Source organism: Microtus pennsylvanicus, chromosome 2 (genome assembly GCF_037038515.1).
Source record: "Microtus pennsylvanicus isolate mMicPen1 chromosome 2, mMicPen1.hap1, whole genome shotgun sequence".
Taxonomy (NCBI): Eukaryota; Metazoa; Chordata; class Mammalia; order Rodentia; family Cricetidae; genus Microtus; species Microtus pennsylvanicus.
In genome coordinates this window covers 130,882,194-130,909,251 of record NC_134580.1, presented here as the reverse complement: position 1 = coordinate 130,909,251, position 27,058 = coordinate 130,882,194, and the positions used below count along the sequence as shown (strand labels likewise).

At 54.6% G+C, this 27,058-nt stretch overlaps 2 protein-coding genes across 3 annotated transcripts in view; one reads left to right on the top strand and one right to left on the bottom strand.

Moving 5' to 3' along the window:
- Trpc4ap (transient receptor potential cation channel subfamily C member 4 associated protein) overlaps positions 1-1,029 on the top strand; it is a 74,017-nt gene extending 72,988 nt beyond the window's left edge. For both annotated transcript variants that reach the window (XM_075962672.1, XM_075962671.1), the window contains exon 19: positions 172-1,029. In XM_075962672.1, coding sequence (XP_075818787.1) covers positions 172-309 — 138 coding nt within the window. In that variant the 3' untranslated portion in view covers positions 310-1,029. The remainder of the gene's footprint in view (positions 1-171) is intronic.
- Positions 1,005-24,892, bottom strand: Myh7b (myosin heavy chain 7B). The gene is made up of 41 exons (XM_075962670.1): positions 24,767-24,892; positions 23,330-23,436; positions 23,012-23,155; positions 22,437-22,593; positions 22,177-22,204; positions 20,689-20,785; positions 18,602-18,625; positions 18,391-18,483; positions 18,232-18,295; positions 17,452-17,550; positions 16,095-16,198; positions 15,769-15,907; positions 15,389-15,507; positions 15,163-15,312; positions 14,844-15,014; positions 13,251-13,430; positions 13,029-13,161; positions 12,868-12,944; positions 12,378-12,465; positions 12,112-12,229; positions 9,874-9,997; positions 9,651-9,787; positions 8,720-8,975; positions 7,404-7,646; positions 6,566-6,742; positions 6,341-6,486; positions 6,075-6,165; positions 5,604-5,993; positions 4,880-5,006; positions 4,669-4,787; positions 4,383-4,579; positions 3,899-4,248; positions 3,640-3,764; positions 3,411-3,526; positions 2,680-3,076; positions 2,473-2,598; positions 2,212-2,382; positions 2,027-2,131; positions 1,849-1,944; positions 1,299-1,436; positions 1,005-1,224 (listed from the first exon to the last, which is right to left on the bottom strand). The coding sequence occupies exons 1-41, from the start codon at positions 24,855-24,857 to the stop codon at positions 1,213-1,215; spliced, it is 5,826 nt and encodes a 1,941-aa protein (XP_075818785.1). The 5' UTR covers positions 24,858-24,892; the 3' UTR covers positions 1,005-1,212.
- Between the last annotated feature and the right edge of the window lie 2,166 nt (positions 24,893-27,058).

The following is a 27,058-nucleotide window of genomic DNA, read 5'->3' as shown; positions in this document are numbered from 1 at the left end:
GTGAGTGCCCCAGCCCTGAGTGACGGTGGGAGGACAGTAGCATGTGAACCCGAGACCACTCAGAGGGGCGTTCAGGTTGCCCCTCTGTGGACAGGCTGCCAAGCCCTCCTGTACGGCACCAGACTGGCCCAAGTCCTCCGTGCACTCCCTAACCCCTCTCTCTTCACCCAGAGCTCCTGCATCAGCTTTTCGTACTGGAAGGAGACGGTGTCCATCTTGTTAAACCCAGACCGCCAGTCGCCTTCTGCCCTGGTCAGCTACATTGAGGAGCCCTACATGGACATAGACAGAGACTTCACTGAGGAGTGACCTCGAACCAGGCTTCGGGAAGCTGCTGGGCCAGGGCAAGTGTGGGTGAACATGAGTGTACCTGCCACACACTCTGCCCGTCCCTGTCCCTCTCTTGCCTCCCCACTGCTCTGTCTACCCCAGGTCTTCAGGTATAGGCTCAGTGGAAGGAACATCCTAGAAGCTCTTGTCTCCTGGGTTTGAGGGCCTGGGCCGTTGGGGAGCCTATTTCCTCACTGTCCCCAGGGTAAGGACAATGGCACCATGCCCACCCTTCCCTCACAGTCCTGGAGCCCTGGCCTGCCAGAGAAAGGGGACGTAGGAAACTATCTCTGTCTGAACTCCTCCCATCAGTCCCATGTGGAGAGGAAGGTTCAGACCCTGTGAGCCAAGCCTCTCTGGCCTCAGGGCCCAGGCAGAAGCTCCTGAGCCCTGGACAGGGGTGGGTATCGGAGAATGCTGCCTTCCCCCAGGTCTGCCCAGCTCTCCTCCTCCCTCACCTCCCTTGTCTTCCTTTAGCTCCTCTGGTTCTTTGCTCATTGGCCACTGTGTTCATCCTGAAGGTTCCCCAGAAGTGGGGGGTCTTTTCTCTCCATCCCTTGGGGTATGGAGTGCCTGTGCCTGCCTGAGCCCAGACACAGGAGCCTGGCTGAGAGCTTATCCTTGGCTCCTCCTGTGTTGCCAGTTTATTAACAGCAAATAAAGCATTAAATGAAGACTATTAAAGAACTTTATTTTAAAGACTGATGTGGACGTGACTTTGTCCATGAGATTCTCTTCCCAGCTCCCCTGACCCCGAGAAATAAGGACAATGGTTGTTATGCAGACACGGCATTTATTCAGGGTTCCAGGGAGGGTGGGCTGGCCAAAGATGGGAAGAGACAGCAGGACCACAGTGGGTATCCCTCTTCAGAGCCTGGGACGTCACTCCTTATGCTGAGAGATGAAAAAGAGATGAGCTATCTATGTCTGCCCACCTTCAGTACCACCCAACACAGAGGCCTTCTCACCTTGGGGCCGAGGGCATCCCTGGTCCTTGCCCGCAGCTTGTTAGCCTGGGTCTCTGCCATGTCTGCTCGCTCCTCAGCATCATCCAGCTCATGCTGGGCCTTGCGATACTTAGCCAGGTTGGTGCTGGCCTGCTGCTCCTAGAGGCAGAGGTAGGGCCTTGGTTCCCATCGGTAACAAATGGTTACCATGCTCCCAGACTAGAAAGAAGCTGGCTTCTGGTCCTCCCTCCACTCTTTCTGTCACCAGCCTTCCTTTTACTGGGAACCAAAGTGGAGACTGTCCTTTTAGAAGTGCCTGTGTGTCACTCGCCCATCAGGCCATCCCCATGCCCGAACAGAGAAAGCAAGCAGTTCACCCCAGTCCCTTCTAAAGCTGTCAGTGATCCGTGCTCCAGCCATAGACGTCCCTGAGTTGAGCGGGCATGGCTGCCCCCCCCCCACCTTAGTGCAGCCTGCTACTGATGCCTGCCTGGCTGCAAGGACTGCAGTTGAAAGCAGCTCACCACTGGCATCTTGAGCAGACCCAGATGCCTGGCCCCAGTGTGCTCACCGCCTCCTCAAACTGGCGCTTGTAGCTCTTGACCTTGCTCTGCAGCTTGTCCACCAGGTCCTGCATGCGAGCCAGGTTCTTCCTGTCCTCCTCCGTCTGGGCAAGCAAAGGATTCTTAGGGTTTGCCCGGACTGGGTTAGCTCCAGCGCCGCCTCCTGGGATGGACCCCATCACCCACCTGGTATACGAGCTCCTTGACCCTGCGCTCGTGTTTGCGCACACCCTTGAGGGCCTCGGCATGCTTCTTCTGCTCCGCATCAAGCTCTGCCTCCAGCTCCCGCACCTGTGGGGCAGTCGAGGGTGATCTGCTAGCCGAGCTGTCCTGGCCTCACCCCACGGGAAGGGTTGGTAGGCTGCACACACCTTGGCCTCCAGCTTCTGCACTTGCTTTTTCCCACCGCGGAGGGCGGCCTGCTCTGCCTCCTCCAGGCGAGCCTGCAGCTCCCGCACTGTCTGTTCCAGTGTCTTCTTCATCCGCTCCAGGTGTGCGCTTGTGTCCTGCTCCTTTTTCAGCTCCTCAGCCATCATGGCCGCCTGTGGGGGAGGAAGCAGCACGGTGGGGAGGGGATGAAGGCAGCCCTCTGGGCTCTGCACTCGCTCATCCCAGCCCTAGCCCAGCCTCACATCAGTTATGGCCTTCTTGGCCTTCTCCTCAGCTTCCCGCCTCTCCTGCACCGCCTCTTCCACTTCCCCACTCAGCTGGGCCAAGTCCACCTCCAGCTTCTTTTTCTGGTTCAGGAGGCCTGTGTTCTGAGGAGAGCAGAGCCTCAGCTGACCAGCAGGGCTCTGCCCCCAGCCCAGTCCTTGAGGACACCTTTGACCCATCCCCACCTGTGAATGCAGCAGGTTGAGGCGCTCGGTGGCCTCGAGCAGCTCCTGTTCAGCCAGCCTCCGGCTGCGCTCACCCTGTTCCAGGGCCGTCCGCAGCTCTTCCAGCTCGGCAGCCAGGAGTGCAGCCCTGCGCTCGAGGGCCTGACCTTGCTCACGGAGCTCAGCGGCTAGCCGCTGCTCCTCATCTCGCCCGGCTTGTTCCTCCTTGAGCTGGGCCTGCAGTAGCCTAGTGGCTGCCTGTGCCTCCATGGCCTGACGGGTGGCATGGCCCAGCTGCAGCTCCAGGTCATTGAGGTCCCCCTCCATCTTCTTCTTGAGCCGCAGTGCTTCGTTGCGGGCCCTAGTCTCTGCATCCAGGGAGGCCTGCAGGGACTCCACTGCTCGCTGCTGGTTGCGCCTGTGAGTGAATGCCATGAAGGGCAGGCTTAGCCTACAGGAATGGCGTTGGCCGGGCACTACCTGTGGCATCATGCCCAAGAACCCATGGAGATGGGAACCCATTTGGGGAAGAAGTGAACTGCTTCTCTCTGTTTTAAAGCCCCTTGTGACTTGCCAAAGACAGTGAGTTCATTCACTAGAGGCCAGGGGGACATGGGCTGAACTCGGGGCCCGAGCACCCTTTAGACTTGTGGAGGACCACATCTGGAATGGGAACACCCTAATCCTGTGGCAGGGGCAGCTGTTCCTGCCAGTGTGCCACCATAGACACAGCAAAACTGCTTTCCAGAGACCTCAGGTTAGTGCACTCCTCGTCCTTCTCCGCCAGCTTCCTGTCCACTTCTGCCTTGACCTGGGACAACTCCAGCTGGATCCGCAGGGTCTTTGTCTCTTCCAGCTCCAGCGCCCCCTAGGGATGGGGATAGGGCAGTGTTGGGAGAGGGCACTGGGCAGGTATCTGGAGACCAACAAGGCCAGGGAGTCATGGATCAGAGTCCACCCACCCCTGTGGCCAGCCCTGACCTCAGCCTCCTCCAGTGCAGCTTGCAGCTCGCTCTTCTCCCCTTCCAGTGCCTTCTTGGCTTTCTCCAGTTCCTGGATGCTCTTCCCACTGAGGCTGACCTGGTCTGTGAGGTCACTGATCTCCTCTGCAGGGTGAACCGAGCGTGGAGGGAGGACTCACCCTCAGGGAGGACTCATCCTCGCATCTGCCCTGCTCCAGGTTACTTGGCTCACCCCAATTCCAAAGAGGCCCTAAAGTGCTCTGGGCCTCAGGTCCTACCCTGCAGGTTCTTGTTCTCCCGCTTGAGCGTTTCCAGGGCCTCGAGCGCCTCCTCGTGGCTATGCCGCAGTCGAAAGAGCTCCGTGCCCAGACCTCGAGCCTCCCTCTGTGCAGCTTCAAGTTCCCGCTGCATCTCCTCCTCCTGCCGCCTCCGCTCCTCCAGTGCCCGCTCCAAATGCCGCTGCTTCTTATCGAGTGCCACAGCGGCTGAGGTGGCCCGCTCCAGCTCCAAGGTCACATCCTCTGACTCTGTCTGCAGCCGCAGCTTGGCCTTCTCCAGGGACGAGCATTTAGCATTTGCAGCCTCTACCCCTTCTTCTGCCTCCTGCAGCCGCAGGGCTAACTTCTTCCTGGACCACACACCAGGCAGGGTGGACTAGGGAGCCTGGGGAAAGGGCCCCAGAATCCCCACCACCGCATACAGGGCGAACAGGCACAGGCCTGAATCTCTGGGTCATGGTCTAGATAGATGCCAACTACTCACTTGGCCTCCTCCAGCTCCTCTGTCCTCTGGATGGCATCTGCCTCATACTTGCTTCTCCACTGGGCCACCTCAGCGTTGGCTTTGGACAGCAGCCGCTGCAGCTCGGCTTGAGCCTCCGACTCTTCCTCATGCTGCTCCCGGAGGAGGTCACAGTCGTGCCGCAGAGCCTGTACCGCATGGGCCAGTGCTCCCTTGGCCTGCAGGGACACCCATGGCCTCAGCATCAACTCAAGCTAGCGGCCCCAGAGCCCACCTGTCTTCCTCGCAGTTGCCAGCGCCAGCCTACCTTGCTCTCCTCTTCCAGCTGCCGCCGAAGTTCCTCCAGACTCTGAGCTGCTGAGGTCTTCCCGCGGCTCAGCTGGCTGATCATAGACTCCTTCTCCTCGAGCAGACGGCCCAGCTCCCCTGGAGTTGGAAGGGGCCAGCAGGCCAGTCAGTCAGTTGAGGGGCACCACCTAAACCCTACCTGGCATTGCCCAGCTAAACCCAGGCCTCACCATTCTCGGTCTGTAACCGCCCGCGCTGGGTGCTGGCATCAGCCAGCTGTCGCTGCAGCTCCTCCACTTTGATCTTGGCCTCACTTAGCTGATCCTCATAGGTCCGGCACAGCTTTTCTGCGCTTGCCTGGAACACAGAATCAGAGGGCAAGACAAATCTGTACATCCAAGGGCAGGATCCAAGGGGCTGAGACGGGGACCAGGGATTGGGAGCTGGAATACTAGGTATAAGACCAAGGATCAAAAGGAGGTTTGAGTTCCAGGTTCAGGGTCTGAGTTCCTACTGCGGGCACAAACTGGGAGCCTCGGAACCCATCCCAGGGTCAGTGGGTCAGGATTTGGGTATCTGGAATCAGCTGGGAACAGGTATTAGGATTAGGTGCGGGAGGTGGGAGGGGGGTCCAAGTTGGGTGCTGGGGGGGGTGCTGGGGTTCAGGACAAGAACAGTGTTAGGGCAGATGGTAAATCTGAATTCAGGAGTCACGAGCTGGGGGTCACACTTCTTTTGGGTGGGAGGACTGGGGTTTGAGTGTGTATCAGAACTCCCTGGAGCCAAGGAATGAAATCGAGCAGTCAGGGTTAGAGGTCAGGACTGGTGGGGAGCTGGGGGTTAAGTCAGCATCCAGGGGTCAGGAAGTCAGGGCCGCTGTGGAGTATTAGCACTAAGGGGCCAGGGGACAGATGGCTGGGTGGGCTGCGGAGTCTAAGTGGTTTGGAGGCACACCTTGCCACGGGCCAGAGTCTCCACGCTGGCCCCCAGGTCGTCCACCTCCATGCGCAGCTCACTCTTTTCCTTTTCCAGTTTCTGCCGGATCCGCTGCAGGCTGTCCACCTGCTCGCTCAGCTCCGCAGCACCGTCTGCTTGCTTACGGCGCAGGGCGGCCACGGTGGCCTCGTGTCTCAGAACCGCCTCCTCCAGCTCCCGCCGCAGCCGGCCCAGCTCAGCCTCACGCTTGCGGCAGCCCTCGCGCTGCCCAGCCGAGGCCCCACCAGCTTCCTCGAGCCTCTCGCTGAGCTCCTCCAGCTCTCGGGCTGCCTCTGCTCGCTGCTTTTCCACCCGGGCCCGGGCTGCTCGCTCAGCCTCCAGCTCCTCCTCCAGCTCTTCTGCCCGCGCCTGGGTAGATGGTACCAACTCCATGAGCCTCTGACGCAGGCCTGGTCTACCCAGCGCATTCCCCCATGCCACCGTGCACACCTGTAGTTCCTTGATCTTCTTCTGCAGCTGGACCCCCAGGAGCTGCTCGTCTTCCACCCGCAGGTTCAGCTGACTCAGCTCCGAATCCTTCCTGGGAGTACATGGTGGGATGAGCCAGCCCTGGCCCTAACTGTTCTCCCACTGTCCACGACCATCTCTGAGGCCCCAAGGAGCCCTGTATCCTCCCCAACAACAACCGGGCTGAGAGAATTCAGAAGGGAAGGAGAGCCCATCAGCCCCAGAACCCCTGCTAAGCCCACACCTACTTCTTCAGCTTCTCTTCCAGCTGGTGCTTGTCCTGGGTGGTGTCCGTCACCGTCTCCTGTGTCAGCTTCAGGTCTCCTTCAAGTTTGCGCTTGGCACGCTCTGTGTCCATGCGTAGCTTCTTCTCTTGCTCCAGGGAGCATTCCAGCTGTGGACAGAGCGGGTATCAGCTCCAAGCAGGCCAGGCACTGCACCCCCTGACAGCCCCCAAGAGACCCGCAACTCACATCCTCTACTTGCTGCTCCAGCCGGATCTTGGCCTTGGCCAGTGCGCTCACGCGGTCCTCCTCGGCCTGCAGGTCGCCCAGGGCCTGCTGGTGAGCCTCCTGTAATGCCTTCTTCTCTTTGGTCAGTCGGACCACGGATTCATCCAGCGCAGCCATCTCCTCTGTGAGGTTCTTCACCTGTGCCAAGGCCCGACTCACTGTGGGGACATTCCTCCCCACAGGCCGGTCTGAGCAGCCACCCCTTCCAGCTGCAGGATGCGGGCAGGCCAATACACTGAGCCTCCGCTGTTCCTGCTCAACCCAGGGTTTCGTATCTCCTCGAGCTATGTAGGAGGATTTGTGGGTAAAGGCTCACAGCCGAGCACAGTGCCTGGCCCTGAGTAAGAGACCCATGGGTGGCAGCCATTACGTTATCAACTGGTATTCAGTGAGCCGTGTCCTAGTCCCGGCTTTCTCTTCAGCCCCTGTGAGAACCAAACAGCCTTACATTCCCCCTCCTGTTAGGCCAGAGTCAATACAACACCGGCAACCAGAGGCACCAGGAGATAGATCTCTGTGACAGAGGGCTTTGTAGTTCAGAGGAGCTGCCTCCCCAGAGAGCCTGCGGTCCAGGGCAGATGATAATCACTAGCATTTACTAAGCACCTACTGTGTGCAAGGCCTGGTCGTGTATGCTTAGCAAAGTGACTTAGCGGTTCACACCAATCCTGAGCCACCCTAGTGAGTTAGTGCTGGTACCCTGGCTTGACAGGTGTGAACACTGAGGCTCTCGGGAGGCCGTGACCCAGCAGGGGTCCAGCAGAGCCGGGCCGGCCCCCAGCTCAGGCCCTCTCCACACCTTATTCTCAGTGGCTTGTTTCTCCTTCTCAGCCTTGGCCAGCGTCAGCTCCAGGTCATCGATGTCCTTCTTAAGCTCCGTGCACTCATCCTCCAGCTTGCGCCTGCGGGCGGCCAAATCGGCGTTCACTTCCTCCTCGTCTTCCAGGCGCTCATTCAGCTCCTTCACCTTCGCCTCAAGCTGCACCTTGGACTTGATCAGCAAATGGCAGCGTTCCTCTGCGTCTGCTAGGTTGTCCTGCTCCTGAGGGGTGGGGTAAGCCAGGTAAAAGAGGGGCCACCTGGGGGACACCAGGTCCAGCCCTCCTGAGGGGTGGGGTAAGCCAGGTAAAAGAGGGGCCATCTGGGGGACACCAGGTCCAGTCCTCCTGAGGGGTGGGGTAAGCCAGGTAAAAGAGGGGCCATCTGGGGGACACCAGGTCCAGCCCTCCTGAGGGGTGGGGTAAGCCAGGTAAAAGAGGGGCCATCTGGGGAACACCAGGTCCAGCCCTGAGAGAGAAAAGGCATTCATCCTCCGAAGGCAACTCCAGTGGGGCAAATGTTGGCAATTCAATTTGGTTGGTGAAGAATTGAAGCACCCACGCTCTGCTGGGCTCTGGAGACTGTTGGAGAGGCCTCTCCAGGGCCTTGGACATAGGGACAGACATGGCACTGTTAAGAATTAGCATTAGCCGCAGTGCAGGCAACCCAGGAGGCCTCTGAGCTCTCAGGCCCCACTGTCCACTTGCTTGTGCAGAGCTGCTGCCCTCTGAGGGCAGTGTGGGTGGGCACAGGCCCCGTCCCACCTACCCTGAGCAGCACCAAAGGCCATCCCAGGAGGAGACTGTTCTTTCCTGTTTCCACACTGCCTGTGGCATAACCCCCCCATACTAGAAAGGAAGTTTTATAACCATCATGACTGTGTCTTCCCTGGGACTATCTCCAGCACCAGCCTGGGGCTGGCATTCAAGGGACATTCAAAACCTATGCTGGGGAGTTTCCAGACTTTGACCCTTGCCCTCTGGGTAGGACCCTGGTACCTGCCTCAGATTCCCGTGTCCCTGAACCGGAGAAGGGAGCAAGGGTTTATTTAAGGGAGGTTGGGGATGGTGGAGCTGGGGCTCTCCTGCCTATGTCTCTCAGGACATATGGACAGGTAAGGCTTACAGGAAAGAGTGGGCAGACATCGAGCCTACAGGCCTCATCTCCTGGTACTTCCAGAGTAGGAAGACAACACGGAAGGTCAAGGTGCCCAGAGCCCCCAGGGCTACCCTGGCCACTTTTGGTTAGAGGTTTTTGTCAGAGGCCCCTGAATTCTCTTGGCCTCCTCTCACTCACGGCCTGCAGCTGTAGGGCCAGGTCGTTCTTCTCCTGAGTGACGCTGACGTGAGTCTCCTCCAGTTCCTGACGCTTAGCCTCAGCAGCAGCCAGTGCTCCTCGCAGCCCCCGCAGCTCGGCCCGCAATGCCGCCAGCTCCTCCTCTGCCTGTGCCGAGCGCAGCAGCGGCTTCATCTTGAAGAAGAGCTTCATCCAGGACCAGTTCTTGACGGCATTGAAGGCCCGGATGTTCCACTGGATGGTAAACAGGGCATCCCTAGGGAGGGACACCTCCTGTGAGCCAGTCAGCTCTGCCCCTTCAAGGTGCCTTGTCCTCTCTCTCTCTCTGGTCTTCCCAGCAGCCCTATGGCCTCCAAATGTCCAGGTGGCCCCTGCAGGTGTCTGAAGACAGCGAAGCTGCCAGGCCCCGTGGTCAGGCTGCCTGACTCTCAGCTGAGTGCCACCTCCTGAGAGGACAGCCTCTACTTTAGCCAAGCAAGCGATAAAGAAGATACACAGTTCAGAGTCTGGGAGGCACTGAGCGCTGGTACCCTCCAGACCACACCCTAGACACGCAGAAGGGCAGAGACTGCTCCTTCCCCAACTTTTAAAAATGGTGTGTGTGTGTGTGTGTGTGTGTGTGTGTGTTACACATGGACCACAGCACACATGTGGAAGTCAGTTCTCTTTTCTCCATGTGGGTCCTAGGGACTGAACTTGTTATCAGGTATGGCAGCAGGTGCCTTTACCTACCAAGCCATCTCTCTGACTTTCACCCCGATTTTAAGGTGTAAAAATAGGTTGGGGAACTCACCCCAATCAGCCATGAGGAACAACCTAGGTAGTATGGCAGGGTAGAAGAGCCTTGTAGCCCTGTGAGCCTTGGGACAGCAGTCACACTTATACCCCAGGCCTTCCCATCCTTCCTGCCCATCCCTCATCCCTTGGCTACCTTCCTCCTAGCATGCGCTGGTACTCCAGGCGCATGAGGTGGCCTCGGCTGCGAGCCTGCAGCAGGGTCAACACCTTAGCCAGTCGCTGGTCCCGGAGCTCTTCCAAGATGCCTAGAAGCCCAGCCTTGAAAAACACCTGAGGGCAGGGTGCAGCCAAGTGAGACCCCTGTCCAGTGTGAGCGAATGCACCCAGGTTCAACCCTAACTCCAGTGCACCCTAACCTTGGTATGACCAAACTGATACTGAGTGTGGTCGATGTCCAGGGAGCCCAGCAGCTTCTCTGTGGCCTTCCTGCTGTCCACAAAAGTGTCATCCGGGAAGGCACTGGGGTTCAGGATGCGGTACCTAGGAGATCAGGGAGAAGCTGCCATGGACACAGGGTGCAGGCCATTGACAGTGAATGGGAAGAATTGCCTGAATCTCAAAGGTGCTAGGGTTCCAAAGGTTCATACGCTACACAAGATGGCAGGGAGAAAGTGTTGCTGTACTGGGGGTTATGGCATGCTCTATGCAAACCTCAGTACCGGGGTGTGGCATACATCTGAAACCCCAGCACTTGGGAAGCAGAGGTGGGGAGATCCTTGAGGCCAGCCTGTTACCTGGCCTGACCCTGTCTCGAAAGCGGGCTTGATGGTGTAAATGCATTTAAGTAAGTTTATATGGATGTGGTTTTTATAAAGGGCGTGTATGGCTTTTATAATTCTTAAAGGCAAAAACAAAACATAGAAATGACATACTATACCATATCACAAATTTAAGAAAATTTTAAGAGAGAATTTTATTGAAAAGGAGCAAGGATTCCTAGCATGTCCACTTACCTGGACACATACACACATGTGTACAGATGGGCAGTGGCCATGCTGTGAAGGGAGATTCCCAGAGACAGGCCAGGCCCATTCACTAGGGAACTCACTAAATAAAACGTGTGGGTCATGGGCTGCTCCATGTTTTAAGACAATAAAAACAACCAACAGTAAGGTACTGGGCGCTATGACACATGCCTGTACTCTCGGCATTCAGGAGGCTAAGACAGAGGATTGAGAGTAGTTACTTAATTGTCTGTGTATGAGGACTTTGCCTACGTGTATGTACTCATGGGGACCAGAAGAGGTGCCAGAGCCCCTGGAGCTGCCACTCACAGCTGGTTGTATGGTTTTAAGTCACCACGTGGGTGCTAGAAACTGAGCCCAGGTTCCCTGCAAGGGCAGCAAGAGCTCTTAACCACGGAGCAGCTCTCCTGCCCAGGGTTAGTTTTAGGTTTGTATGCACAGGGATATACACTCAAGCATGTGGCCAGACAACAGCCTCAAGTCTAGCCTCGAGAATGCAGTCCTACCTCCTCTGAGACAGGCTCTCTTAACCGCCTAACTCCTCAGTTAGAGCATCCTCGGTGGCCTGGAGTCTCGGAACTCCTGCCTCCTCAGCACTGGGATGAGTGTGACACCCGGCCCAGCATTTCTGTGTGGGTTCTGGGACCCAGTCTCAGGTCCTCGTGCTTCAAGGCAAGAGTGGGTCATCCACAAAGTCCTGAGAGTTTGTTTTGATTTTTGTGTTTGAAATGTCTTATTCTGTAGCCTAGGCTGCCCTGAAACTCACTATGTAGCCCAGGCTGGCCTCAAATCCTTGGTGATCCTCCTGCTCCACCCTCCTATTGCTGGAATTATAGGTGTCAGACACCATGCCCAGGAGTATTGAGAGGTTGAGGCTAGCCTGGGCTAAACAGAAATACCCTGCTTTAGGATAACAAACAGGCGATGATACAAACTCGTGCCTCTGGAGTCTTTGTAGATAAGGAGCCATCTCCAAGACTGACAAGGATTTGAAAATCAAACTTACAGACTGTGTTCGGGATTTGTACAGACATCTAATCTATGAAGGGAACCGACCCCTGTTACTTGTGGAAGGGGCAGCAACTGAGACTGTGCTCTTATAACTTAAACAGAACCTACCAAGGTCAGTGGGAAGGGAACTGATGGCCCCCACAGGGCTCTGACGACCTGTCAGGCATTCCCCAGAGTCCAGTCCACACAAATACATATTCAATCCCCAAATCTACATCTTCACTTGAGCTCCAGAATAAATCCAACCCCGTCCTTGCCTTCTCTTCTAGGAAATCTGCTGAAGGTGTTTCTGACTGGACATGCCCAAACCCCTTAGGCACCCAATCTAAACATCTTGTCGTAAGGCTCAGTAGATCTATCCAGTGGCTCTGGCCTGAAACCTGGGAGTCACTGTAGGCTTAGCCTCTCTTATTCTGCATCCAAGTGATTGGCAAAGCCCCCAGCCTCCACCTCCCACATATACCACAAGTTTATTCATGTCTCTCCTTAACCCCTCCTAGGATGGAGGCTCCTCTTGTCCCTTGGGCTCCAATTTGTCCCTCCCACCCCCTCAGGCCCCACTTAATCTAAGATCAGGAGAAAGAGGCCGTTGGCAGCCCTGAAGTAGCCAGCACCCACCGCTGTCTGAAGTCTGCATACAGCAGCCTGTTGGGAAATCCTTGGCGACAGATCCGGATCCCCTCCAGGACCCCATTGCAGCGTAGCTGGTGTAGCACCAAGAAGGAATCCATGACCCCTGGATTATGGTGGGGGTGAAAGGAGGAGATTAGAAGTCTAAGGACATGCCCTCAGGCCCCTACCAAGGCTTTACTTTGAGACTGAGCAGATTCTGCAAGGTGAGGGCATTTCTGGTTCCCCCATCCCAACCAGCCCAGGGACACCACCTGGAGTCTTGTTCTCGTTAGGGACGATGCAACGGACGAAGTGAGGCTGTGTGGCCCGCAGGTTGGTCATGAGCTTGTTGAGGTTCTCCTGGGAGCGGGGAGAGCAGGGAGAAGGCATGGGAGGGGCAGAGAACCAGAATTAGATGCTGCAGTGGATAGGGATCAGGTGGGGACTGAGCAGAGGGGCCCAAATGCACCTGCACCTGTTATTTTTCTCTTGCTCCTTATGACACTCCATCCGCCACCAAAGTCCTTGCACCCCCCTTCCCGGGGCTCACTCCCATAGCTTCCCCTCCCCTCCCAGCCCTGCCCAGGCAGCATGGGGGCAGGCAGCAGCACAGACTTGCTGTGATGTTCACGTAGAGAGGAGCTAAACATCACTGCAAGTCTTAACAGCTGCCCACCCAAGACACAGGGACTCGGCAGGAAGCACAGAGGCCGTTGCAAGCCGCAGAGGGTCAGGGCTGCTGGGGCCCCGTCTGGACCTCACCTTGTGAAGCTGAGACACTGTCTGAAACGATGCTGCCTTCTTACGCTTCTCTTTCACCCCAGACTTGGGGGGTTCAGCTAGTAGAGACAGGAGAACTGATCATGCCGGGGAATGTCGCTCTGTGGATCCACGGGAGGACCAGATTGTCACTGAGTACTCACTGGAGCAAGAGCCTGCATAGTTTTCATAGAGGGTGGCCAAGAGCCTGTTCTGTGACTTTTGGAAGATGGGGACCACCGTTTCATTGAGGGGGTCCTTGTTTTTCTCCAGCCAGCCCACGATGCTATAAGGTACCTACAGAGAGAGAAATATTGATCAAAGGTGGTGGCCCCAAGAAGGGAGGGAGGACAGCGGTTGAGTGTCGACTTCCAGTGGGTACCTACCACGCCTGCGTAGTGGACCACCTCAAAGTGAGCTTGGTACTTGCGTTTCTTGTCCGGGCGAGGCTGCTGGAAGTTAGGTGACTTTCCGGAGTGATTGTCATAGAGCTTGGCCCTGAAGCTGGCATCCGAAGCCTTGGGGAACATGCATTCCTCCTCCAGGATAGACAGAATGCCCAGAGGCTGGGGACAGGGAGCAAGATTGAAGGGCCAGACCATGCTGGCTGGCCTTAGACTCTCATGCTCCAGACTAGCCCCACCTGGGAGTTGTTTCAGATCGTTAACCCAGCCATCTGCAGGGCCGAGTCCCATACCCAGGAATCCACCTTCTAGCAGAGAAAAGTTTGTGGCTTGACTTTCAGTCCCCCTCTTTGCCTATGTGTGCAGACCAGCCTGGCATCTCTGGGCTCCATGGCTCCCTTCACTAGGTTTGGGGTTTTTAAGGTCAACTAACTCTGCATCTTGGTCCCCACACTCAGTGGAATTAGGGATCCTGTGTTTTACTAAACCCATGCTTTTAAAAATAAGCATGTGTTTATCTGTGTGTACATGTGTGTGCTTGCATGAGTCTATGTGCCCGAGGAGGCCTGAGGGACTTGGATCCCTTCAGAGTGGAGTTATATGCAGCCATGAGTGACTTTATGTCGCTGTTGGGAAGTGACCAGGTCCCCCACAAGAACAGCAAGAGCTCGTAACCACTGAGCCCTCTCTCCAGCACTGAACCTTCATTTCTTAACCGAATGGAAAAATGATTTCACTTCAATACTGATCCCCCAAAACACACACACACAAACCAACCTCGTAAAGCCCACAGCCAGAGACTATCTCAGAATCGCCTGTTGTGTGGCCTATTCTGGCTTCTTCACGGCATTGAAAATTCATGTTCAGAAGAAAACCGTACTACAAACTGGGACTGTGTCCATAAAGAACATATGTGCCAAGCTGGACCACTGAACCATCTTGCCAGCTTGGCACATGAGACCCATGTCACCAAGCTTGATAGCCTGAGTTTGCTCCCAGGGACCCGTGTGGTGGAAGGAGAAAAATGACTCCTGAGTTGTCCTCTGACCCCCCCCCCACACACACATGCATGCACACCATCGCACGAGCTGACCAACAAAAATACATGAAGCAAATCAATGCATGTAATGATAAAATAAAGGGGGGGGGGACTCACATGCCCTGGGCAAAGCCTCTGGAGTGAACTAGCTCAAGGTTACAGCACAGGTTGTGCCAGGCTCAAAGAGAAACACCCGCCCCCTGTGCTTTATTTCCAATGTTGCCAATTCATTTTTTCATTCTTTGTGCAGTGGGGAAGCATTTACAATGTGTTCCAATCCAGTAAACCTGGAGTCTTCGCTTAGGTCAGTTCTGCACCGGGCCTGGTGAGTGGCAGAGCCGCCCACGATGGTTGCATCCCGTCCTTAGGTTCCTTATGACCCTAGTCACCTATACTCAAATGCCCTCACACCTATGAGCACAGCCACGCGATCACATTCAAACTCCTGCACACGCCTCAGTTGCAACCACACGTTGATACACAGCTGACACGCACACAGGCACGCGGGCGCGCACACTGAGCCCTTCTGGCCCGACCTTCTCGATGAGGTCGATGCAAGGCTGCAGGTCCATGCCGAAGTCGATGAACGTCCACTCGATGCCTTCCTTCTTGTACTCCTCCTGCTCCAGCACAAACATGTGCTGGTTGAAGAACTGCTGCAGCTTCTCGTTGGTGAAGTTGATGCACAGCTGTTCGAAGCTGTTGAACTACCAAGGAGAGTGCCACCGTCAGCAGGCTCCTTGTGGATGGGGCGGGGTGGGGTGGGAGGCCATGGGGAAGCAGGGGTGTGGCTCCCTCACACCCGCCCATCGGTCTCTGCCTCAGAGCAATGCCTGTGTTGACAGCTGCTCCCACCTCAAAGATCTCAAAGCCAGCGATGTCCAGGACTCCGATGAAGAACTGTCGGGGCAACTTTGTGTCCAGAGTCTGATTGATCCGGGACACCAACCACCGGAACAGTCGGTCATAGGTGGCCTTGGCCAGGGCCCCCACAGCAAATACCACCTGTGGATGCAGGAAGGCAGAATTGGGACCCTGCCTCAGCTGTCGCTGGGTGAGCCTCAGTCCGCAGGCATCTCACCTGCTCTACACTCTGGCCCTTGGTCACGTACTCATTTCCCACACGAACCCGGGGGTGCAGAAGACCTTTGAGGAGGTCTCCACTGCTGACCCCCATTAGGTAGGCAGCCTTGTCAGCACCTGGCAGGGAACATGTCAGGGAACATGAGGAAGAGGAAGGTGAACGATGTGGGCACTTGGGGACAGAGGGAGGGGTCTGTTGTCACAGCATGGGGTTCATTGAGAGGAATGGGGCTGGCACACTGTCACCCTCAGGAGGGTCTAGAGTTCAGACAGGAACAGAGAACACTGAGGTCAAAGTTCATGGACCAGGATTGATGACCATGTACAGAACAAGGCGTCCAGGGAAAAGACCAGGTCAGTGGGATTAGAGGCCCTTACTCTCAGTGCCGTCTGCCTCAGCCTGCTCCTCTCTCTGCTTCTGTTTGAACTTCATGTTTCCAAAGTGCAGGAGGGCGCCCACGATCTTATAGCAGGTACACTTCTCATCCACACTGAAGCCCAGGATATCCATCGCGTGCTGAGGTGGGGGCGGGTTCAGAAAAGTTCAGGTCCTTGAGGGTCTAGCCAAGCGCTGCTGCTCCAGTCATATCATATTTCCTAGTCTCTACACAGTGCATGTGTTCACACACGCGCGCGTGCGCGCGCACACACACACGGGAACCCAGCTTGGCACCACTTCCCACCCCTCAGCCCCCCATACATACATCAGTGGCGATAAGTTCCTCCCCGTCATCCATGTTATCCACAGTGGTGACCCCCTGGCTGCAGAAGTGATAGTCGTAGGGGTTCATAGACAGAAGCAGCATGTCTGGGGACAAGACACCCCAAAGAGTGAGTCAGGCAGAGAGGCAGAGTTCACAGGCTGCCTTCTCTCTCCATTCCATCTTGAAGCCTGGGGTGGGAAGACTCTATCCCCAAGTCTAGATTTCCTCCTAGGGCTTCTGTGTGACTTTTGATTTATTTTACTACTTATTTTTAGTTTTTTGAGACAGATTTTATGTAGCCTAAGCTGGTCACAAACTCAAAATCCTCCAATTTCAGCTTCTGAGGACAGGAATTACAGGCATGGCTTCCTGACTAATTTCTTTTCCACAGGTGTGTGTGTGCGTGTGTGCATGTGTGTGTGCGCGTGCGTGCGCGTGTGTGCGTGCATGTGTGCGTGTGTGTGTGCATGCGTGCGTGTGCGTGCATGCATGTGTGCGTGCGTGCATGCACGTGTGTGCGTGTGTGTGTGTGCGTGCGTGCATGTGTGTGTGTAGCAGGGTGGATGGCTGGGTGAGACCGAGGATGGAACCCAGGACTCTGCCTCCTGGACTCTCTACTATGAGTTATACTCAGCTCCTTCAGGTTCTTGTTTTATTTATTTACACATTTACTTTGTTTTGTTGAGACAAGGTCTCTCTACATATACCTGTTTAGAACTTACAATGTAGATGAGGCTGGCGTCAAACTCACAGAGATCCATCTACCTCTGCTTCCTGAATACTGGGGTTAAAGTTGTGTACCACCAAGTTCAGCCCCTTTTCAGCTCTGAAGTGCATGTGCATGTCTGGTCGTCCGGAGATGGACCTTAGTCCATAAATCTCATCCTTTGACCGCTGTTCACACCCATCCCTCAAGCCCAGATCCTGACTTGATACTGGGACAAAAGAAGGACCAGATTTTGCCTTCAAAGGGCTTGCGAAAGTGAAAGTGTCTATATTTTGGCACTGGATTCCCTTGGTGCTGGGTGGGGGTTCTAGTCTCAGGATGGCAGGAGCAGCGGCAATTTTGGTAGGACGATGGCGTTAAGAGGCCTGTCCCCTACCACAGGAACACCCATATCCCCCACCCTACCACCACCACAACCCTTCAATAACAACGACCACCAATGAAAGCTTTACAAAGAGGGTTCCATGGTAATAAAAAGCAGCAGGAAGAACTAGGGAGGGGCACAGACAGGCTGTGAGCCTCCGGGAAAGTGGAGGTAGCCCACACCTCTGCATAGAGGGTGATAGGCCATCCCAGGGCCTGGCCTGATGGGAGCCATCTTTGAGTTTTATTCCCCATCCTGACCCTCACCCTGAAGCTCTGGCTTCTTCCCCGAGAGGATCTGGTAGTAGACATGGTAACCACGCTCACCAGGCAGCTGGAAGATCACTCGTGACTTTTCCAGAAGATCTGCAGAAAAGGAATGTTGGCCTGCTATCTCCTTACCTCCCCAGAGCCTGTGTGGTAGAGGGAGGGATGGAAGGCAGCAGCCACGAGGGGCAGGCTATGTGTGGAGGTGCCTGTGTCTGTGCTCAGACCAGCACACACTGGGAGAGCGTCTCCCCAGGATTGTGTCAGTGTGTGGAACTTGTGTCTGCCTCTGTGGGAGTTTCTGGTGTCTTCTCCCATCACTTCCAACCTTACATACTGAGGCAGAAGTCTCTCAGTTGAACCCAGAGCTCAGTCATGCAGCTCTTACTACCCAGTTTGCTCTAAGACTTCCTGTCTCTGCCTCCCAAGGGCTGCAATCTCAAGTGGGCTACCATACCCACTCAGCATTTACATGGGAGCTGGGGATTTGAACTCTGGTCCTTGTACTCGCACAGCAAGTACTTCACCCATGAGTCCTCTCCCCAGCTCCTAGAGAAGGTTTTGAGGCAGGGACAGGACACGACTGACTTCAGACCATAGACTGACTGGCAGACAGAGCAGGAGAGTAGAGACCAGCAGGCCACAGAGATGGGTGGGGAGGACGCAGTGGGAACTGGTTGAGGATGGACAGAAATACCAGAGCAGACAGAAGCCAACAGATGTGATCAGTTCAGTCTCTGTCCCTCCTCCCACACCTGCCTTGCCCGTTCCTGGACTCACAGCTGTCAATGTCTGCAGAGGCCAGCTTCCCGGTGGGACCAAAGTGGATGCGGATGAACTTGCCCTGCAGCAGAAGGACCATGCCACCCTCAGCCCTGTTGGTTCCCACCACCACGGCCCTCCTGGACACTGACCCTTCTCCACCCCCAGCCAACTCACAAAGCGGGAGGAGTTGTCGTTCCTCAGAGTCTTGGCATTGCCAAAAGCCTCCATGGCAGGGTTAGCCTCGATGATTTGATCCTCGAGGGTCCCCTGGTGGCAGCAGGAATGAGGGGCCAGGGCAGCCCATGGGATCTCGGGTTGTAAGGAGAGATGGGCATCCCCAGGACCCCAAAAATGTTGTCTGTCCCACAGCTGGCCCTGTACTTACCCCAGTCTTTGTTGCCAGAAATTGCTGGAGGGAGAAGGAAAATGTCAGAGGATGTGGGGTCTCTCCGGAAGGGGTAGGGCATCAGGACAATGATTAGTGGGGCAGGGTTGTTAGTCGCCCACATATTTAGTAATGCCAAACGTAACATTCTGCCCTCCCCTAGCTTTCCTGGGGTGATTAACTGAGAGGAGATGCTAGACAGGGAAGCATGCATGGTCATAGGGCTTGAGACAGGGGCGGCACTAGGGTCTCATGTGTACTGAGGTCAAACCTGTCTCTTGATTCTCAGGAATCTCTTCGTTATCCACATCCACACAAGACACCTGACTTGAGTATTCTCCCCCTCAGAGGCCTGCCAAAGCCCTCACCCTCTGAGAGGACCTTCCTGATCTCTGAGATAGCAGAGACTTCTTCCTACTCTGAGCCTTCCTACCCTAACCTCCCAGAAGCCCTTCTACATATTTTCTGTACTGGGTTGTCTGTGTCTTCAGCGTTGTGTATAGACTAAGATTCGACGTGGCCCTGCCAGCTGCAAATGATTAGCTTTGTCACAGCAAGGCCACACAGCAAGTCTATGTGCTGGGGGAGGGGGTCTCCTCAAGCATCCTGCCTCCTGTGGTGTCTGTCCTTCTATGTCCTAGCCAGAGGGACACAGAGCTGAGTCCATACTCCCTCCTCCCCCACAGCTTCATTATCCCCACCCCCATACTAATGCCAAGAGCCCAAGAAGAGAGAAACAGATTCTAGGGATAGCAGACACGTCACTAGGGACTTCGTGGTTGCTCATTTATTTATTGATCTCCAGGGGGCCCATCACTTAACAAAGCCTAGACATATTTCGGGTAGAGGGAGTAAGGAACCCGGCCCAGCCCCTGTCCAGCTCATACTCTCTGCTTTTCTTCGGGACTCTTTCTGGCCAGTTTAGCCAAATCGGACCTCAAGGTTTTAAGTTACCAAATCCATGGGTAGCTTCTGCCACCTCTCTGAGCCACCCCTCTGCCTGACTCCAGGATCAAGGGTTCCCCTGCCCCGTCCTTCCAGCTGTGCTCCTGTCAACTTTAACCTCTGTCGTTTTTTCCTGTAATGGAATCACACCCCACTTTTCTACAGTATCCTCTAAGGCCTTTCAGGGTTTGGAAAACATGGTGGGAAAGAAAGGGAAGAAGAAAGAATTTCAAAAAGCCAACCACAAAAACAAAACAACATGGGTTGCAACCAAAAACCAAAACAAAGTCCAAAAACCAAGACAATCAAATGAGGAAAGGGGGAAAGTGGGCTGCTGGGGGAGGCAACAAAAAACAAAATCAAAAAAAAAAGAAGAAGAAGAAGAAGAAGAAAACACAGCAAGAAAAAAAAAAGAAGAAGAAGAAAATTGCCCCAGACTAGAGCAAGGCTCAACAGGACCAGGAGTGTGGGTTGTGCAGAGGAAACCTGGGGTCCAGGAAGAAAAGACCGCTCACTTCAGTGTAGTCGTGTGGGGGTCAGCGGAAGGCACAGAGCTCTCAACACCTGGCCTGTGGGCCAGAGATAGGATAGTTTACTTAAAAACAACAAAAACCCCATGCCTCCACTGTTTAAGAAGTTTCAAAACATCTTAACTAAAACCACAGGTCATGCTATTGTCAAGAGTTCCCAGAGCCCCCAGCTCTGGGAGGTTAATGTCTGTGGATGAGCCTGCTCTTCTCCTTAGCAGCAGGGAACAGTGTCTTCAATGCATACAGCCCAAGAAGACAGCCACTTGGAGGTAGAAGCAGCTTACATGGTAAACACTTCAAAATCATGAAGGTCATAATGGTCAAGCCACACACACACACAAACGAAACGTCTGGGATGTGTGAGGCTCCCATCTGTGTGATGGAGGGTAAAGTTGCAGCAGGCCTGGCTCAGGCCAAACATTGTGATGGAGGTGGCCACAAGTTTTCTGGTCAAGCCTTGCTCAAGCCAGAGTCTCTCACCAAAGTAGGAGGCTCAGGCAGGGCTGGGGACTCTGGGAGGTTGCAATTTGAAAAAGAAAGAAAAAGAAAAAAGAAAGAAAACAAAACCAGCGAGAAGCAGTGGGGATTGGTGCCCAAGTGGGCAAGTCTTACTGCCTTCTTGCCCGGCCCGTCTCCCAGGGCAGCGACGATGGCAAAGTACTGAATGACCCGCTTGGTGTTAACCGTCTTACCGGCCCCCGACTCTCCGCTTGGACAATACAAACAAGAGTCACCAATGCCTGTTGGTCTAAGTCCCCAGCTCTCAAACCTCAACTCTCCTTCCTCACCACTGTTCCCAGCTCAGGAGCCCTGGAAGCAAACCCCCAGGTCCAGACCATGCCCTTTGCCTCCTGAGCACTAACTCACCTCCTGGTGCCAAACCACGTACCCCACCTCCATCAGAAGACCCCATAGCGTGAACTGTGATAACTTATGACTAAGGAAAGGGACCTCAGAAGTTCTGGGGCTGCCTGTGCTCTGTTCAGGGGTCACATTTAAACACACTGGTGCTGGTAGGTCTGTGTGGCAGCCTAGAGTGTTCTGTTCTTATTGGTGAGATTCAGGGGCATAAAGGCACACAGCAAGACATGGAAGTGTGAGTGCCTGAATCCAGCTCTGTCCAATTTGAGAGTGACTGTAACAGCCAGGCTAAAGGTTTTATGTGTGTGCCCATGTGTGTGTGTCTGTTTGCATAATTGGCCTGACGGGATATGAAGCTGATACATCAGGAATGAATCTCTTTCCCATGACGGCAAAGGGAGGATGAGGGCTGAGGGAGAGCTGACAAGACATTGAGAAGAACAGGGGAAGGAGCTGTATAGAACCTCTGGAGAATCCAAGTGGGAGATTCCAACTCGGGGGGAGTGACAGCGAGGAGCTTAGGGCCACTCCCATGTGTGAATATCTGCTTTTTACCCTCCCCCCCCCATAAATAGAGAGAAAAGGATATTGGCTCCAGGAGGTAAAGGCCCTGCCTTAAGAACTTTGAATCCAACCCTGAGTCATAGCTTTGATTCACCACCACCACCACCACCACCACCACCACCACCACCACCACCACCACCACCATCACCACCACCACCACCACCATCACCACCACCATCACCACCATCATCACCACCACCACCATCACCACCATCACCACCACCACTATCATCACCACCACCACCACCATCACCACCACCACCACCACCACCACCACCACCACCACCACCATCACCACCATCATCACCACCGCTATCACCACCACCACCATCACCACCACCACCACCACCACCATCACCACCACCATCACCACCACCACCACCATCACCACCATCACCACCACCATCACCACCACCACCATCACCACCACCACCATCACCACCACCACCATCACCACCACCACCACTATCACCACCACCATCACCACCACCACCATCACCACCATCACCACCACCACCACCACCATCACCACCACCACCGCTATCACCACCACCACCACCACCATCACCACCATCACCACCACCACCACCACCACCACCACCACCTCCCCCTCCTTCTCCTCCTCCACCACCTAATGGCTAGCACTTGCCACTCCATGCCCAGAACCCCACTCACGTGATCAGCATGGACTGGTTCTCTCGGTCTACAGCAAAGAGGAGAGAGGACATAGTACATGAGTCAGCCAAGGTGAGGGACTAACCAGAAGTGGACTTCCTGAGTTCTATGACACGGAGACAGTTGTCCCCACTCAAAGTTCCAGTGGGAAAGACCAAGTAGGACTTCCAGCCTGAAGAGGCAGATAACAGGGCAGTGGAGGGGAGTCCTAACCAGAGGCCGCCCTGGAGCTGAGGGCTGGAGAGGGAGGTGGCTCTTACTGCGGAGCATGTCATTGTAGGCATTATCCGCCACTGCGTATATATGAGGCGGGGCCTCAGAGCGCCGCTTGCCCTTGTAGGCAGCCACCACAGCAGCTGTGTAGACTGGGAGCCATTTGTACGGGTTAATGGTGACACAGAAGAGGCCCGAGTATGTCTGAGGAGAGAGTACACAGATGGAGTTTTAGGGGGAAGGAAGAGAGACGTCCAAGTTCCCATTCCCAGGCCCACCATGAACCCTGCAATATTCAAGAAGCCTCATGATACGCCATGCCCAGCCCTTCCTCCCGTTCCAGTTCGAGTCCCAAGTAGGGACTGACCGCGGTCCTTTGCTGAACCTTCAATGGTATTAAGTCGGCAGCCATATCTCAGGCCCCACCCACAGCCTTGACTCTGACGAGACCCTAGACGTCACCAAGCCTTTGCTCTAGGCTGTCCTCTCTTTTACGTAGGGTTGTTCCTCTCTCTGGCCCTGTAGCTCTAGCCCAGCTCACCAGACTCCATTCCTTCTGAGCCCTGCCGCACCTGTAGTCCCATCCCATTAGTGGTCCCGCCCGCAGCTGCCCAGAGCTCACATAGATCATCCAACGAGCATATCGCTGGCGCAGGTTGTGCAGCACCGCAGCCTCGTTGAGATGCGTCATCATGGCCATGTCCTCCAGCAAGTCGAAGCGGGGTGGGTTCATGGGTTGCACCTCCGTTTCGCGTACCGTCAGCACCTTCCGAGATGTGTGATTCGTAGTGAGGGCTGAGAGATGGGTCAGCTGACCTTTCCCCTCTCTTCTACCCACGCCCTCCCACGCCCCGCCCCACTCATTCACTCTGCGGAACCAGCCGGCCAGGTGATGCAGCCCGGATCAAGTGGGTTAATCTCAAGGGAGAGGGAGCTCAACCTTCTGGTCTTTGGTCTCCACGGTGACTTTGCCTCCAGTAGCCTCAGTCTTGATCTCGGCCTCAACATAGGCGTCCTGTTCATCGGGCACCCAGACCCATTTCTTGCCTGGGTGCAGAAAGATAGGACTTTGGGAGGGGCTCCAAGAGTCCAGTGAGGTTCCTACACTGTGGACACAAAGCAGTGCCCCCCCACCCCGCAATTCCCCACCGGGAGTTCTTCCGCCAGGAAATAGGGGTTACTCTCCTACAACCCCTACAGTGAGGACTCTGCCAAACCCAGGACGCAGCTGGGAGGGTCCCTACAGATCTCAAATGAGCTAATTGGGATAACGGTCTACACTGAACACCTGCGTTCAGCTCCCTGTCACCGGGGAAGACTTCCTTCTCTCTGGGCCTGCCTCCTGAAGTCCCCAGGTGGAGGAGTCCTCCAGTAGCAGGCTCCTAACTCTCAGGAGGCTCGTACCTTCCCCATTTCACTGAAGACGTGGGGATCTCCTGTGTCCTGGGTTCTTTCCTGGCTGGTCAGCTCACCCCAGAGCTTCTGAGAGCCCAGATTTTTATGATGTTAAAAATGTGGACTTGCGCAGACAGCAAGTTCTGTTCTCTGCCCTCCTAGGTGCTAACCACATGCCTTAGAACTATTCATATAAACAAGGCTCCAAACCAGGCTCCCTGGTTTCTTTGTTTCTTAATGTACTTAAAAAATTTTAATGCCCTGAGGAAATCTTGACTCCACGTGCTAAGATTTTAAACAACAGAAAACAATTTAGATGACAGACAATAGAATGTCAAATTAGGCGTGAGAAGCCTCTCCTTTCTTTTGAGGCAAGTTCTCACTGTGTAGCTCTGGCTGGCCTCCAATTCACCAAGACAGGCCTACCTCTGCCACGCCCACCTCAGCGCTGTGCCTTTTGAATATGGGGCTCCAGATGTTGCCTGCTGCTAGGTCTGGCTCTACTTTGGTTATCGCCTGCCCAGACGATTGAGATGACACACAGAAAGTCATCAGCTCTGGGCCGGGCACACAGTAAAGCCCTAGACACACTTCCTATGTTATTATTGTACTATGAGCCAATCAAGTCATAAATAGTAGTCTTTATTCCTGTCCCTAATAAACAGCGGCTTCGGCTCCATGGAAAACACTAAAAATAAGTTCAGCACAGGTTTTGTGAACATAGAGGCCACCTGCACACATCCATCTCTTCTCAGAAGCCCCGGACCAGCCTGAGTCTTCATAGAGATGTCACGGGCAAAGTGATATTACCCCATTTTACAGAGTCATGTTCACAATGTATAGCCTCTGGCACCCAGAAACTGAGGGAAGGTCCCAGGCGTCAGGCCACAGTGCCCCTGTACCATCAAGCAGAATGGCAGCCCTCTTCACTCCTAGTCTCTTGGGCTTCTCCATGACTGTGGCCCTCTCTGCTCTCACTTACCATCCCATGGGACAGTGTGCACCTTCATCAGTTCCTGGTAGCCCTGGCGGAGATAGCAGGCTGATTCTCCGAGTTCACTCACATCCATCATGGTGGTGAGAGGTGGAGGAGGAGGCCTGGAAACCTGGGCGGTGATACAAGGTAGTCCTAGGCGGCAGGCACTGGGAGAGGGTAACGGCAGAAAACTCAGGGACTGAGTTCCGCACTGGGGTATGACCCTCTAATCCACAAAGTTTGATAGTGGGTCTCCCCAGTGTGCCTGCAAATGCACAGCTCCAAACATAAGAGCATCCTCTGCTACAGGTCCTGAGGACCTGGGTCCACCAATGGGCTCCCTCCGGCCTTCTCTCCAGCTCCAAACCTACCCCTGATCAACCCACAGCCCTGAGCAGCCACCCCAGCCCTGATCACCCACCCCAGCCCTGATCACCCCACAGCCCTGATCACCCACCCCAGCTCTGATCACCCACCCCAGCCCTGATCACCCACCCTAGCCCTGATCACCCCACAGCTCTGATCACCCACCCCAGCCCTGATCACCCACCCCAGCCCTGATCACCCACCCCAGCTCTGATCACCCACCTTGGCACCACAGTGAGGGCAGGGAGCTCTGCTACCCTTTTTATTGCTGCTGTCAAGGTCAGCAAAGGAGAACTATGTCAGCAATCTCCAAGCGTCACAGCAACCCCCCAGCCTGGCCACAGGACACAAAAGGCAAATTCCCTTTTATCTCCTCTAGCTCAGCCCCTGGGCTATTTTTACCTCCCATTGTCAGGGGATCACAAAGACTGAGAGAGAGAGAGAGAGAGTCCACTCAGTCAGGGAAGCTGGGATTTGGAGAGTGACAGGGACGGAGACAAGGCAGTAAGGCACTCAGGGGGAAACTGAGTCACATGGAGTTTCATGCATGCAGAAAAAAGATCCGTACTTCCAGAAACAGAGAGTAAAAAGATCAGGGAAGGGAGCCATAGAATGCTCACTGAAACTGCCTATCTCGGTAGTTGGTTAGGAAGTGCGCTAGGTAGGAAGAACAAAGTCTGGAGAAAGTAAGTGAGCACTAACTGCATTTCAGCGGGTCAGAGGCAGCACTGAAGAGCTACACATCCCTCTGCAGCACCTGGATACCCTCCTCCTCCTCTGCCTCTCCCTGGGCTTGGCAGACACCTACAGCTCCTGGTACTCGGTGTTAGGTCTCACACTCGGGACAAATGGCTAAAATGAGGCACCTCAGCTGTTTGTCCTGAGTTTGAGACCTAGCACTCAGGAAGATGAGTTAGGAAGAAGCCAAGCTCAAAGCCAGTCTAGGTAATTTAGCAAGACCCTCATCTCAAAATGAAAAAGAATAAGGTAGAAAGGGGGCTGGGGATATAGTTGAGTGATAGAGTGCTTACCTAACAAGCTTAAGACATTAGGTGTGGTCCTTAGAAGAAAGAGAGGAAGGAAGGAGAGAGGGAGGGGGAGGAAGGAGAAAGGAGGGAGGAAGAGAGGAAGAGAGGAAGAGAGGAAGGAATGAAGGAAGGAAGAGAAAGAAAAAAGGAAAGAAAGACAGAAAGAAAGGCCAGAGCTGGGACCATACAGTAAAAAGAAAGAAGAAAATTAAACTAATTAGGCTCGCCTACATATTCTGACATTTATGAACTTACAGAAAGCCAACCTCTTGTACCCCACTCTCATGAGTGGGGTGCTCACAACTCAGTCCATCTGACACAACTCCAGAATATGTAGTGAAACTTCTAGACTCTTCTGCCCATCAATTATTCAGGGCTTGGTGACATTGCAGGATTTTAGGGTTATGGGCTCAAATGATCCCAGAACAGTGGACACAGAGCTAGAAGGCCCGAGGGCCAGGATTCCAGACTCATGCCAGGCTAAGCAGAGAATAAAAGGATTCAAGATCCTTGGACACTGCACACACACCTAGGGCGTTCCAAACAGACATCAGGAGAAGAATGCTCTGTGAGAATAGGCAGTCCATTCCAGATATGTAGCTGTGCCAAACAAAATACACAAAATAATTCTATACACTGGTACCACATATGTTTTCAGAGCAGGCAAAACTAAGCTATGGGCTCAAAAGTGGAGGGCTGGTCTTCCGAGGAGGGGGCATAGGAGAGACTTCTAGAATATAAGAAATGCTCTAGACACCGACCTGGGTGATAGCTGTACAGCTGTGTCACCACGTGACCCAAAGCAAACTATACATTTTAAATGTGTGTACATATCTATGTAATGAAATATACTCCACACACAGACACACACACGCACACACAAGTATAGAGAGTAGATACAACT